Genomic DNA, 12,512 nt, shown 5'->3' with positions numbered 1-12,512 from the left:
GGTCTAGAGAGACACTGATTAAAGTACATGATACCTAGCAGAGGGACTGCTTGAAAACACATCAAGTTCTTACTCGAAGACCTTTAGGGCCAGGGACAGATCAGAGACAGAAAATGAACAGGGAGGGCTACAACTCAGCCTTATTGGATTAAGGTGATCATTCACCACTCTAACAAACAGAATGGAGAATGAAAATCCTCTCTGGAGGAATCTATCATCATCTAGAATCTCTAAATCACTTTATTTACAATATATGGCATGTAATTAGAATCTGTCAAATGACAGGAACACATGACCAAAAGCCATGAGAAAGAAAAAAGACAAAATGAAGAGACTTTCAGATGATTCAGATACTGTAGTTAGCTGGCAAAGCTTTAAAAATAACTACATAATTAATAGGATGGAGAAAATGGAGCAAAAGGTGGTAAATAGATGAAAGAAGGGATCACCAGAAAATTATAATCTACAAAAAAGAATCAAATGGAAACTCGAATTGAAAAATACAATATCTGGAATTAAAAACTAATTAAGGGCCGGCCCAGTGGTGCACTCGGTAGAGTGCGGCGCTTGGGAGTGCGGCGGCGCTCCCGCTGAGGGTTCAGATCCCATATAGAGACCGGTCTGCTCACTGGTTGAGCGCGGTGCGGGCGCAACGCCGAGGGTTGCGATCCCGTTGCCGGTCATGGTACGGGAGCGACACCGAGAGTTGCGATCCTGTTACCGGTCATGAAAAAAGACAAAAAGGAAAAAAAAAAACTAATTAGGATGTGTTTAAAAGCAGACTGGACACAGAAGACAAATTTAGAGTCCTGGAAGGTAAGCCTATAGAAATTATACAAACTGAAGCACAGAGAAAACAGGATGGACGGTACACAAAAGAGCACTGGACACATATGGAACGTAATAAAAAGTTCTGATATATGTACAACTAGAAGCTCAGAAGGAAAGGAAATAAAAATTGAGGCAGAACTGAGAATTTCCAAAACTAATGAAAAGACATTGCCCCCACAGAATCAAAAAGATCCGAAAACCCAAGGATAAACACAAAGAAAACCATGACTAGACACATTATCGTTTATAAGTCTTTCAAAGACAAAGTAAAACATATCAAAAGCACCCAGATTAAAAATAACAAAAAGACTCCTTTCCTCCTCCCTCCCAACAGAAACGATGTAAGCCCAAAAAACAACAGAATCCTTAAAATGCTGAAAAGAAAACTACCAAACTAGAATTATATACATGGCAAAAATATTTAACAAAAAAATGTTTACTAAGTGCTCACTATGTGCCAGGTACCGTTCTGGGCACTGGGACTACTGCCATGAACAAAACAAAGTCCCTGCTTTCATATGGCTTTCATAATAGGAAGTCAGAATATAAACAAATTGAAAAATAGAATATGTCAGGTAATCCACTAACTCCTTCTTGAAAAAATTAAGCATCCCATCCCAACCATCTTTCACCAACTAGTCACATCTTAAGATCCAATACATTTTATTTCTTAAGTACAGTGTCTAATAGTTCTGTTAATAACTCTCATAACTTATATATAAATGTTTCTGATTAACCAGTAAATACCTCTTCTTAATTTGTAATTTATGACCCACTGGTAATTTAGAGTAAACTCATGCAGGGTGGTTAGTCATGTCTCCTGTTTGTAAGCCTACAACACATTTCCTAATGATTCAGAAATATATCAGAATGAGAGCAGCAGTTCTCAACCCATTTGATCTAAAAAATTATTGAGGAGGCCAAACAGTTCTGTTTATATAACTATCAATCGTTATCATGTTCAGTATTAAAACAGAATTTTAAAAATATTTAATTCATTTAAAATAACACTAATAAATCCCATTATGTTAATACAAATAACATTTTTATGAAAAATAATTATGTTTTAAAACAAAAAATTTACTGAGAAAACACTATTTTACATGTCTGCAAGTCTTTAATATCTGGCTTAACAGAAAACAGCTGGATTCTTATGAATGCCTCTGCATTCAATCTCTTGGATATGTTGTTTTGTTTGAAGAATATAAGGAAAATGTTGCCTCACAAATATGTACCTGGAAAAGGGAGGAGTATTTTCATAGCCTTTTCAGATAATATGGATATTCTTTTTGATACTACACCAAAATTCAAAACGCTGTAGTTTCTATAAAGGCTAGTTACAACATGGAATCTGAAACCATATCAAAGAACTTTTCATATTCTTGTTACATTAAAATCCGGTGGCCTAGCTTGTACTTTGTATGGATCTTTTACCAACGCATGATTGTGAAACATCATGTACAGCAGAAAAGTTTTTAAGTACCAGGAAGCCGTCAGTCTCAAAATGGCAGATGAAGTTTTCCAGAACTCTAATTTTCACTCAAAAACGCAAATTCTGTCATTAGTAACAAACACTGTCAGCCGTTTTCCTTGAAATGACAGGTATGCATCATTCATTTGAAGAAACACCATGTTTGCCATATGTCTGTATAACCATAGTTTGTCATCATTCTTTCAAGTAAAAATGGTGTTCCATCAGTGTTCAGTTCACAAGTCAAAAGTGTGCACAAATGTTTTTTCTTTGAGATAAACACCAATACTTCAGTATGCATAAGTGATTTATGCATATAATAAAACTAATAATTTTTACTTTTTCATTTAGGACAAATAAGTAAAACTGGTACTTTTTCCTATGAGTGTGTGGCAGATACAATGACTTAGTATAGTTTGGTACCACTGACCTGATTTGGGCTAAGTGCCACTGGTTTTACCCATCCATTGCTTCTGCACCATCAGTACAAATGTCAGCACATTTAAAAAGGCTAATAATCGGGCCGGCCTGGTGGCGCACTGGATAAGTGCGCCGCTTGGGAAGCGCGGCGGCGCTCCCACCCGAGGGTTCGGATCCCACATACAGACCGGTTCCCGCTCACTGGCTGAGCGAGGCGCGGGAGCAACACCGAGGGTTGCAATCCCGTTGCCGGTCCCCGGTCCGGTACGGGGGCAACACTGAGGGTTGCGATCCGTTGCCGGACACGGAAAAAGACAAAAAAAAAAAAAAAGGCTAATAATCGGGCCGGCCTGGTGGCGCACTGCTACAGTGCGCCGCTTGGGAAGCGCGGCGGCGCTCCCACCCGAGGGTTCGGATCCCACATACAGACCGGTTCCCGCTCACTGGCTGAGCGAGGCGCGGGAGCAACACCGAGGGTTGCAATCCCGTTGCCGGTCCCCGGTCCGGTACGGGGGCGACACTGAGGGTTGCGATCCGTTGCCGGACACGGAAAAAGACAAAAAAAAAAAAAAAAGGCTAATAATGTCTTAGTTTTATTATCAAATAGTTTGGCTCTTGTGGACCATACTTTGAGACCTACTGTATTAAAGTGACCCAATAGTTTTTTAACATCCCTATGTCAGTTCATATAAAGTACCAGGGAACTACATGCAAATAACAGTTTCATCTAAAAGGGTTGCTATATATTCATAGTCAGGAGCCTTAAAAAGCTTGTCCTCTTGGAATTTAAACATTTTTTTCTTGCCATTTTTCTTACACTTTCACTTTGGCCCTACCTAGAAATCAAAAAATAATTTATCTGTGCCAGAAGAAAATCTTGTCTGGCTCCCTTTGGTTTACAGATAAGGAAACTGAGGCAGTAAGCATTTACCAGACAAGGACAAACTTCAACAAGCATTTACTGAATTTCTACTATCAAGGACTGTGTTAGTGTGCTGTATCTATGGACACAAAGATGAAGGAGTTTTTATTTATTTATTTTTTTTGTCTTTTTTCGTGTCCGGCAACATATCGCAACCCTCAGTGTCGCGCCTGGACCGGACTGGACCGGCAACAGGATCACAACCCTCGGTGTTGCGCCCACACCTCGCTCAGCCAGTGAGCGGGAACCGGTCTGTATGTGGGATCCGAACCCTCGGCGGGAGCGCCGCCGTGCTCCCAAGCGGCGCACTGTAGCAGTGCGCCACCAGGCCGGCCCGATGAAGGAGTTTTTAGTTTGCACCCTCAAAACCCTCAGATCTAACTAGCGACAGAGACTTAGGTATAAAGACGGCTATATTATAACTACTTGTAGGCTACACTAAATATGCACATGAAGTGCTATGCAAACATAGATAAAGAAGCATTATAGGAAAAGTAGAGGAGAAGGACCTGGAAAGAGATGATGTAATATCTGAGTAGGTTCTAAATAGGAGTACATCAGGCAGTTAAGAAGAGAAAGGGTATCACAAGAACAGGGACCAGTATGAACAAAGGTAGGAAAACACAAATGTGTGTTACACATTAAGGAATTCTAAGCAATGCAACTGGGGGTAGTCGGGGATGAGGAACAGCAGCAGAGGAGACTGAAAAAAATTAGCTAAACTTTAAGATGGGGAAGCCATGAACGCCACAGTAAGGAGTCTGGACTAGACTTTTGATAGTCTCTTTTTAGCAGGAAAATGACTATTGTATTTGTGTTTGGTAGCAGTATGAAAGACTGGAAACCGAGAGAAAAGGAGGCAAAATAAAAAGGGGACCTAGGATAAGCAGTTAGTAAAAAGGACAGCAATAACATGAAATAAATGTCAGAGGTAACTTGATCAGGGTTAACTAGTTGTGGGAAATGCAGGAAAAGAAAGAATCAAGAATGACAAGCATTCCAATAATGGTTAGTGGATAAGTCAATCATACAAAGATCGAAGATCATCATGGAGTGAAGGTATTAAATATGGGTGTCAAATGAGTTTCAGAAAAATATCTGTCCAAAATGTCATAAAGTCCAAGATAACTGCCCACATTAGAGGCTTTTACTTATAAATACTTGCTAAGAATCAGAAAATACTTCTCAGTCTCTAATTTGTACTTAATCTTTAAAAAAAACTGTACAATTAAGAGAGAGGACATATTACCAAGTAATTGGAGTCAGTTAATATTTGAATCAGAAGTATGTAAGTTTCAAAGGAGACAGCAGAGCAACCCTGGGGAGAAGTGTCAGGGATTATAGCTATTCTTAGCATTGTCTAAATAAATGTCTCAGTAATAAGAAAATGTTACCTACTATTTCTTTATCTGCTATACTTTTTGCCAAAATGTAATAAGTATCAGGTCACTTTTGATACTTCTTTTAAATGAAACATAGCAAAAAGGAAAGAAAAATGCTACAGACCAATGTTTACACGAAAAAAAAAATTATATGGGAAAACTCCCAGAACAATATTTGGCATTTCTCATTTCTCAATCCTCACAACCTTTTGGCCTTAATACCAGAATTCTTATTTTTAAAAATAAAAAAATGTAGGGATCTGATAAGCTGATTTACCAGAACAGATGCTAGCTCAATAAGAACTTTTTAAGCTGCCTTCTGAAATACTATATTATTCATCAATTTAATTCAAACACTACTTGGGCATCTACTATGCACCAAGGTACATCAAACAAGACATTATTCAAGACCAAGCCAGATGACCACCTATCACTGGGTGAATAAAAATTTAGGAAAAAAGCAAAAATTTAAGAAGAAACTTAAAGCATATTATGACTGTAGAAATCTACTGACTCTATGAAGAGTGGCTGAGCTGAAAATAATTCAAAGACTGCGACTGCCACTACCACCTCCATAAGCCCCAAAAGATCCAGTCACCCCAAGTTAGAAGAAGTCTGATCATTCTCTCAACCAATAAGTAATGATCATCAAATGTCAGCCTAAATAAATTCTCATCTATCCCATCATTTAATGGGAATAACTAAGCTATTTATAAAGTTACATAGTAACAAAGGATGAGCTGTACAAGTACTGTCAAGGACTTAGCAAAAGTTATGGCCTGTGATACTAAATAGAGAAGTAGGCAAACATGCATTATCAAAGATATAGGTTCACTACCATAAAAGTGAAGAATGGGGAATTGACTAACTTCAGTAAGAAAAGTTTTTCCTTCAGGCCTCCAAAATGATAGCTACATAACAAACAAAAAATTTGACCCTGGGGCTACCCTAGGAACAATGAGTAAAAGTTAACATGGAAGTATAATCTACATCCATTTAAAAATTTAGAGTCAAACACTGGAATGAACTACATTATAAAATAGCTCATTATCATTTACTTATAGTTAAGCTGAGACAGGAATGTAACAAAAAGGATTCTTAGAGACACTGGACAGAGTAGGGGCTCTTAATCTTGACTATGCATTAAAATAATCCAGGAAAGATTTCTGTTTAATGACAAAATCTGGCCCAAATCCCCAGAGACCCATTTACAGTTGGCCCTTCGACTCTATCCAAGGGCTCTGCAGCTGTGGATTCAACCAACTCCAGATCGAAAATATTTGCAAAAAAAAAAAAAAAAAAAAAAATTGTACTGAATATGTACAGACTTTTTTTTTTGTCATTATTCCCTAAACAATACAGTATATCAACTATTATAACTACTGTAAGTAATCTAGAGATGATTTTTTAAATGCTGGGAAGATGCATGTAAGTTATGTAAATATTACACTATTTTAAACAAGGGACTTGAGCATCAGCGGATTTTGGTATCCACCGGAGGTCATGGAATCAACTCCCCACAGATACCAGATACCAAGGGATGACTGACTATACTTGGTCCGGGGTGGGGCCTGGGTGCCTGCATTTTAAAAAATCCCCAAATAAGGAAATCTGAATAAGATCAATAGATTGCATCGATGTCAATATCCTGGCTGTGATACTATAAAAGATGTTTTTTGCAAGGTACTGTTTTGCAAGATGTTCCCATTATAGAAAAATTGCTAAAGAGTACACGCGATCTCTGCACTACTTCTGGCAACTGCAAGTGAATCTACAATATTCTCAAAAAGTATAATAAAAAAAAAAATCCCCAGGTGATTCCACTATGTAGCTAGGGTTTAAAAAAAAATAAAATCAAGGGCCGGCCCGTGGCTCACTTGGGGAGACAATGGTGCTGGCAACACCAAGGTCAAGAGTTCGGATCCCTTTGCCAACAGCCCCCCCAAAAATAAATAAATTAATTAATTAATTAAAATCCACAGAGGGAGGGAAGGAATGGAAGGCAAACCAAGTGCTCCAATCTAGAATGTCAGACGTCACTAGTTTGGTTTGCATGTTTGAAGTAAATGAGTAAAGCCCATCTTAGCTGAAGTATAACAGCAATGACAAATCCCTTCCAACCCTCTAATTAGCCCAGTAAGTGTCCAGGCTCTAGAAATTTTCCTTTTATTAGTTTCTTAAAGAATTTACCAGCCATCATTAATCCAACTCTGTAGTAATTTATCACTAAGAAGAATAAGCAGAGAACCACTGCTGTTAAATTCCAACTAGATCAATGGTTCTCAGATGTTGGCTTGCATCATCACGACCTGTAAGGCTTGTTAAATCATACTGCTGGACCCCAGCCCCAGAGTTTGATTCACAGGACTATTGTCATAAGCAATTCAACAAGTCTTAATGTAATTTAAAACTTACAGCTCAGGGCCGGCCCGGTGGCGCACTGGATAAGTGCGCCGCTTGGGAAGTGCGGCGGCGCTCCCGCCCAAGGGTTCGGATCCCACATACAGACCGGTTCCCGCTCACTGGCTGAGCGAGGCGCGGGAGTGACACTGAGGGTTGCAATCCCGTTGCCGGTCCTCGGTCCGGTGCGGGGGCAACACTGAGGGTTGCGATCCGTTGCCGGACACGGAAAAAGACAAAAGACAAAAAAAAACTTACAGCTCAAAGAGATCAGATGGGAAAAGATAAATGTTCAAGAGAAGTAAATCTAGGGCCGGCCGTGGCTCACTCAGGAGAGTGTGGTGCTGATAACACCAAGGCCACGGGTTCAGATCCCATACAGGGATGGCCAGTTTGCTCACTTCGGAGAGCGTGGTGCTGACAGCTCCAAGTCAAGGGTTAAGATACCCTTACCGGTCATCCTTTTTTTTTTTTAAAAAAAAAAAGAGAGAGAGAAGTAAATCTAAACTATGCCATACACCTTAATAGCTCCAAAACACACACACACACACACGTGCCCTCCTCCCTCTTTCTTCTTTCTCAATTAAGTTAATCAATTTAAATTAATCATGACATGCACACTTGAATTCAATTTCTTGGAAAGAATGAACATCTTCAATTAACTGAGGTTTTTAAAAGAATGTTAAACAAACCAAACAATTAATGTAAAAAAGACCAATCTGGTAGTTCAACTCTAGAATTCACTCCCAGATTTAAAAAGCCCAAAGGGTGGGCCTGCAGCTCACTTGGGAGAGTGTGGTGCTGATAACACCAAGGCCACAGGTTCAGAACCCTATACAGGGATAGCTGGTTAGCTCAATTGGGAGAGCATGGTGCTGACAACACCAAGTCAAGGGTTAAGATCCCCTTACTAGTCATCTTAAAAAAAAAAAAAAAAAGAAGTTCTGAAATCTTTTAATTAACAAATACATGAAATAAAATTAAAGATTTCAAATCAAAAGCCAATAGAAAATTTCTTCAGTATTAGATTTCTTCAGTCTTTAAAATGGGGTATTTAGCATAATCAATCTTATAAAAGCAAAACCCTTACCACTTCTCTTTATAACTCCTCTCTGACCATTCACATCCAAAGGTCCCAGGTCCCTCTTCCTCAGCACACCCTTTAAATGTGGTATCCCTAAGGGCTGCTGCTCTTTTCACTCTACTCACTCCCTGAGTCAGAATCATGCCAATGATTCCAATGGTTCAGAACTATCACTGGTGTAGCTAAAATATAAAGATGCTCAGGCTCCACCTCAGACTTAACTAATCTAATAACTGAGAATCTCTGGAAGTGGAGCCCAAAGACCTCTATGTTTCCCACCTCTACATGCTTCTTCAGCAAAAACCACATCCTCTAACTTACAACAGTGTTTGGCATACAAAGAATGCACAATCAACATTTGCTGAACATTGTTGTGGAAATACAAAACGGCAAGTTTAAACATCCTCCAATTGCACAACTGTGTAGGATTTAATAAAAGACCTAGCTATTTACGCAGTTACCTTAGAAATGCACCTGTTAATATTAGCTATACTAGTTAAATACAGTTCGTCAAGTTAAAGGCTTTAAGCACTTTGTCATTAGTATAGGTTAAAGAAAGTCCCTGATTTTTTTCTTAAAAGTTTAAAAGGTAAGCTAGGTACCAACAAAAGATTTAAATAAAACAAGACCAGATTAAACTAACTAGGGAGGAGTTAAAGAAAGCCAGAAAACAAAGAGTTTTCTAAAAGAAAAAAAGTGTTGACTTATTTGAAAACCAGAACTAACCTGCAGATATCTGCAAATAACAGTGTCTTATTGCCCAGAATTCTTCTCCCAGAAAAAGTATTAAATTAACTTGACAAAAAAGATTAAATTAACTTGATGATCTTCTTACATTTTAAACTTTTTCTCCTGCGAATGTATTTTCAAATTCAATAACAACATACCTTAAAAGGTAGCATCAGGGAGCAGGGTATTAAAATTTTTTAGTTAACAATAAGCTCTCCAGTGTGAAGTAAACTATAATTTTTTTTAACTTGCTAAAACCTGTTGACATTTAAACAAACATTAGTGGGGTTTTTAACTGAAAAAAACCTCGACAATTGATATTTAAAACCTCTTTTAATATAAAGAGGTCTTATAAGCCAATAAGAGATAAATATGCCAAAAGAGGGTAAAATGAGCAAAAAGCAAAGGGCAATTTACAAAACTACCAAGCCAAATAAAGATGTAAATTCAACCTCATCAGTTTAAAAAAAATTTTTTTTCAAATGACCATTTTATGCCAATCAGGCACCAATATGGTGGGGAAAACCAGTAAAACTTTTCTGAAATGGTAGTATGAATCAAATGCCTTGAAAATGAGCAAATTCTTTGACTCAGCAATTCAACTAATCCCAAGAAAATAAGAAAACACTCAAAGACTGACTTATGGGAATATTCTCAATGATGTTTATAAAAGCCAGAAACTAGAAAATAAAAAGGAAGACCTTTTAGTTTAGACCTGTGATCATGTAAAGCTCTTAAAAAATACAATTGTTACTTATTGGCAGGAGGAAGTTGTTCACAGATTCCTTGTTTTTGTAACCTGCTTTTTTCCCACTGAAAGCAGAAAGAGAACATATTCCACTGTGGAACATAAATCAGTGGAACATGATTCCACTGTTATTAAAAAATATGTATAGTTATACTGAGGTTTGTTAAGATAACAACAGTTCACATTTTGGTGTATCTCTCTGGGGGGCAGGCTTATTTTGTCTTTTTTCTTGCCTAATCAGATTTTTCTTGCAATGTGCATGAATTACTTGTGTAACTTTTCAAGGCTATGTCTATTAGGATAAATAACATGCAACGTAACAAAAACCTAGTTTAGACCTAGTAAGTATACCATCTGGAGAAAAGATGGGATATATTCTACCCTTTGATTTTACTGGTATTTCTAAATATGAACTCTTAACAAGGGATACTTAAATGTTCCGGAATTCTATTTAGGAGCATCTTTACAATGAAGTAGACTGGGGAAAAAGTGGGTTTTTCACAAATGGACACATTGTAAAAGTAGGACACCTAAAATAATCCCTAGTTTTTTTGTAGGCTTTATTAGTTTATTTCATCAGCATTTATTCTCTCACCTAAAATAACAAAGGAAGAATGATGTCATATGCATTAGCTACATTTCTGTTCCAGAAGAACATAAAGAACTTGTTTTTAGCCTCAGTGATTAAGACACACCTAAGAGCTGAGAAAGTCGGAGGAGATTTAACTATAGTGAAACAAACTATAAGTCAAAAAGCTAAATAATAAATACCCATGAGATTTTTAAACAGGCTAATTAAAAATCCCAGTAAACTAGGTAATAAATTTGACACCATCAGATTTTATATAGGTGTAGATAAATGAAGAGACTTCAAAGTTTTACTGCAAATTCTTTAACAAAGTTCCCTCAAAATAAAAAAGAAAGAAGAAAAGAAAATTTCTCAATTTAGTGGCCTAAGAACTCAACTGTAGTATTTTTAGGATCAGAGAAAGAGCAGTAAAACGTATCTTACTTCTACAACCCTTTAATTTCCTTATTAGACTGCGTTATCCCTTTTAAAGTTTGAGATTTCTACTGTTTAGTAACAGCACTAGATATCAGAGATTTTTCCTGTTATTCAAAACAGTCTTCAAATAGTGCCTAGATGGTTCAATTTTCAAAACTGTTGCTTTTTAGACAATACTATAAAAATCTGTTAATAATGAAAAGTCAACAAGTAGGCAATGACATACTGCTAATTTGTCAATGAATTTTTAAGTAACCAGTTTAAGTGAAAGAAAAAAAAGGAATGACTCAATAATAAACTTGCTACTTATGTATACAAGGTAACTAATGCTTTCTAAAAGTTGTACTGATCAAGACTTCACTTTTATTCTTCAACCATATCCCTGTACCCTCATGACAACTGTTTTTTCCCCCAAACAAATAGAAATTTCTGATTTCCTAAATTTCAAAAATACAAAATCTGAAGCAGGTTAAATGAGATGTGGTTATCAACTTAAACCAAGCCTAACTTCCTGACCACGAAATACAACTTATCAGAGAAAGGCGTTCAGAAGCAGAAAGCCTCTGCTTTCTAATTCACAATAGAGTTTTGTCCAATATTAGACAACACTGCGTTTTGTTTTTAACTGCAAGAATGGGTATGCAATCTGCAGTAACTATTCCAACAGCTCCAAGCAAGTCATATGCTATCACTGGATAAGAGGTCCCAAACAAACACCAAAGACGTAAAAAAAAAAAGATGTAAGCAGAAGCCTCACCATCAGAAAAGGGCCATCAGCACCTCTTCCGAGAAATAGTTCCCTTCCCCCACCTTTAAGTAGGCACTGAAGACTGCCGAGGAGATTCATTTCTTTATTAATTGGTGCCCACTTGAGGCAACCGTACACCATGCTGCTCTTCGGCCTACCCTAATCCCTTCTAAATGTGTACAAGTCAGACTGAAGGCTGGGGTAACCCTCGTGGTGCCCAATTCTTCCTGACTCCTCTTCCCCATCCCCCCCCTCCGCCCCGCCCCTATAGGCGCTCCTCCGGCCAGAGGAAGGACACCGGGCCCAGGGACCTGCAGCAACTGCCCGCAAGAGAGGGCTTAGGCGGCCGGAGGCCTCCGCCATAGCAGGACCTGGGAAGCACCGCCCCCAGCGCACCTCCCCACACCCGGCTAACCCGCGAACGGCTGTTTTCAACACCCTCTATCGCCGACAGAAGCAGCGGTGAAGACAGCGCCGGGAGACACCGGGCTGGGCTGCGCACCAGGCCCAGGCCTGCCCCTCGGGGCCGCGCGGACCGTCCGAACCCACTCCCCCGTCTGGCTGGGTCAAGACAGCGCAGCAGCCACCCTCACCTGGATGACCTCGTTGACCTCCCGGATACATTCCACCATGTGCTGTAGAATCTGCTCGGCCGTGAGCACTTCATAGCGGTAATCTTCCTCTTGCTCGTGCCCCGGCCCGCCGCCGCCACCACCACCACCGCCTCCGCCGCCGCCGCCCGGCCCCAGAGCGCTGCCGCCGCCGCCGCCC

General features: G+C 39.0%; 1 protein-coding gene across 1 annotated transcript in view; it reads right to left on the bottom strand.

The window, feature by feature from the left end:
- LOC103595883 (E3 ubiquitin-protein ligase ARIH1) overlaps positions 1-12,512 on the bottom strand; it is a 112,500-nt gene that overhangs the window by 99,418 nt on the left and 570 nt on the right. The window contains exon 2 of the mRNA XM_008579409.1: positions 12,335-12,512. Coding sequence (XP_008577631.1) covers positions 12,335-12,512 — 178 coding nt within the window. The remainder of the gene's footprint in view (positions 1-12,334) is intronic.

The sequence above is a fragment of the Galeopterus variegatus genome, unplaced genomic scaffold, assembly GCF_000696425.1.
Source record: "Galeopterus variegatus unplaced genomic scaffold, G_variegatus-3.0.2 Scaffold1877, whole genome shotgun sequence".
NCBI lineage: Eukaryota > Metazoa > Chordata > Mammalia > Dermoptera > Cynocephalidae > Galeopterus > Galeopterus variegatus.
The sequence above is the reverse complement of the archived record's forward strand: the minus strand, read 5'-3'. Positions and strand labels throughout refer to the sequence as shown.